Source organism: Phytophthora parasitica (assembly GCF_000247585.1).
Source record: "Phytophthora parasitica INRA-310 unplaced genomic scaffold supercont2.28, whole genome shotgun sequence".
NCBI classification, from domain to species: Eukaryota; Oomycota; class Peronosporomycetes; order Peronosporales; family Peronosporaceae; genus Phytophthora; species Phytophthora nicotianae.
The window spans coordinates 51,030-53,518 of NW_008649014.1; the positions used below are offsets into that span (position 1 = coordinate 51,030).

General features: G+C 46.3%; 1 protein-coding gene across 1 annotated transcript in view; it reads left to right on the forward strand.

The window, feature by feature from the left end:
• Positions 1 to 1,827: 1,827 nt before the first annotated feature.
• The window catches only part of PPTG_23001 (hypothetical protein), a gene marked incomplete at both ends in the record, with an annotated part of 2,776 nt that continues 2,114 nt past the window's right edge, over positions 1,828 to 2,489 (forward strand). Inside the window, one exon of the mRNA XM_008907841.1 lies at positions 1,828 to 2,245. Coding sequence (XP_008906089.1) covers positions 1,828 to 2,245 — 418 coding nt within the window. The remainder of the gene's footprint in view (positions 2,246 to 2,489) is intronic.

Consider the following 2,489-nt stretch of genomic DNA (forward strand, 5'->3'; position numbering starts at 1 on the left):
AATGCGCATTCGGCATTCTAAAAGCGCGCTTTGGAGTACTTGTGATTCCTTCACGATTGTGATACCAAAAGCGAATGAGGTACGCAATTTACTGCAGCATCATATTGCACAACATGATCATTGAGCTTCGTGGTAACGGTATTCCAGATTATCTACTCGCTCCTTATGGTACTGCTAGTGTTGTAGAACAGAGCGAAGTGCATGAACAGATCCGAAATGTATCTACCAGAGAAATTGAAGCGCTTTGAACGGGTTCGATTATGAAAATGTGCAATCGACTTAAGAATCTGCAAGATGGAAATGGGAGTAAAACACTCCGCGAACTACTTTGCCGTCATTGCTGGAGCTGGAATACTATGCATTGATACTCTTAGTTGTGAAGTAAAAACAAAATCAATGTATTTTTTTGTATTTGGATGACTAGGATCTTCATTTCAATAAGTACAATATTTGTTAAAGAGGACGTATTTACTGGAGGCGTTCGAGGTCTGCTCACCTACCACCTTCATCTTGTCGCTCTTTGGCAACGCGTGCTTCAGATCCGTGTTGGCTCGCACATCTGCCCTCTTCGTCTAGTACACTAACTCCGGCACCGCCGAAACCAACACTATCTTCACCAGGATAGCACTCATCACTGCAGGTATTGCTAATACTGGTAGGTTGGATCCTGCGAGGATCGCAGCAATTCGTTTTTTACGCATAAATGAAAAACATAATGCCTTCGAAGTCGATGGTCATCTGCTCTTTATTGATATCATTTTTTTGTTTCATTTCTACCAAAAATACATCATTGCGCTTTTCGTCGTCGTGGACGAGTTGTTTTATGATACTTGATTCTTCCGTATCAGCAGCCAAAGCAAGTTTCGCCTTCTTTCTCTGTAGTCGCACCATTTCCACGGTTTGATGCATCCAAAGTGCAAGAATTTCCGTCCATGAACTTCTGCGACTTGCGTAGGATCTGCCAACAAGATTCGAAGGCAAATGAAAAGCCTTCTTGTGCAGCAAACAGCGCGCGAGTGTCGTCTAGATGGTCGTCGGCATTCTTTCCAGACTGGTCTCGAGACTTAACAGCGCTGTAGCACCCCACAAACTTTCCGACGTCCCGATCAGTGATTGCGAACTGCCTGAATAGACCGGTAGTCGTCCGCGCTAATCGGCTTAACCATGCCGTGGAAGGCATCCAGAATGCTCTTCCAAAACGTAGCAGCCTTCTGCTCCGTGCCATCAATAGGGGACAGCGAGATATGCAGATATGTTGAACTAAAGCCTCATCTTTAGTCGCGCCCCAGCAGCGTCCACGCTCCATCCTGAATATGCACCCAAGTCCGTCGACAACTTTCGTAGTTGAGAGAACAAGCAAACGGGCAGATCAGTATGAGATGCCACAGCGAATGTTGGGATACATCACGTGCTCTATTCATGCTCAGAATATATCCCTGTGCGGTAATATATGCTATTAAGTAGAAATCGAGCTTCGACTATATTACATTGAGCTATTCTAACACAGAGCTGAGGAAAAGTGTGTTGTGATTGTTTGATTGAGGGATATTGTTGATTGGATCAATTTCACAATGGAGGCCTTCAGAAAATGGGGCAAAATCCAAAAGTTCAGCTCGCAAAACCAGTAGCAAATTCAAGGGTTAGGTGACACAAAATCAATCGCAATTTGCCGAGACGGATTTTGCGTCTCTCCCAATTGCGACGAGGTAAACACAGTTAGTGCCCGGGGCACAGTGCCGCAAAACCAACCATACAGGACTGGATAGCATGAGCCGCTTCAAGACTCTACAAAAAGGCAAATAACACAATTCCATCCGCTACAACGGCATGAGGAAAAGGCTGGTCCTGCCGTTAGGCTCGAACCAGTGGAATGCGGTAGATCTACAGTACAACACTAAACTATCCGATGGCTTCCCTGTACGCGATGCGGAGTCCGTCAAACGCAAGTTCTACGCACTCAAGAATACGCGCAACCCGTCGGGAGATCTGGCGCGCCCGGCCGACGTTGCTCAAGTCAAACACGTATATCGTCGGATCGAAGGGAATTGTGGCGTAATAGTGTTGGACGATGCTGCCCCGTCTGTCGAGTCTTCGGCTAGAAGTTCCGCCCCATCAAACAGTACTTCACAGTATGAGGCAACAACTAATGCTGAAGAAGCACAAGCACTGCAAGTGCAGAGCCAGCCTGCGTCTGGCAGATTGTCATCCACTGTCAGTGGCGAAGTTAACAAGGTACAGTATCACAGTGCATACATATTGCAAAGTATCACACTAAAATCAAATGTAAATATGATATATTGACAGAGTTTGCTTGACGTGCCTGTTGCCGGGATATTTCGCACCGGAAAGACAGCGGAAGAGCTGGGGCAGCTAGGAAAGGAACTGCATACTGGATCTAAGGATCTACTGTCACAATCGGCTAAGAAACGACGCAGGATTGATCGCCTGCTTGAAAACCTAGAGTCAGACGACAGCGCGGATTGGTGCAC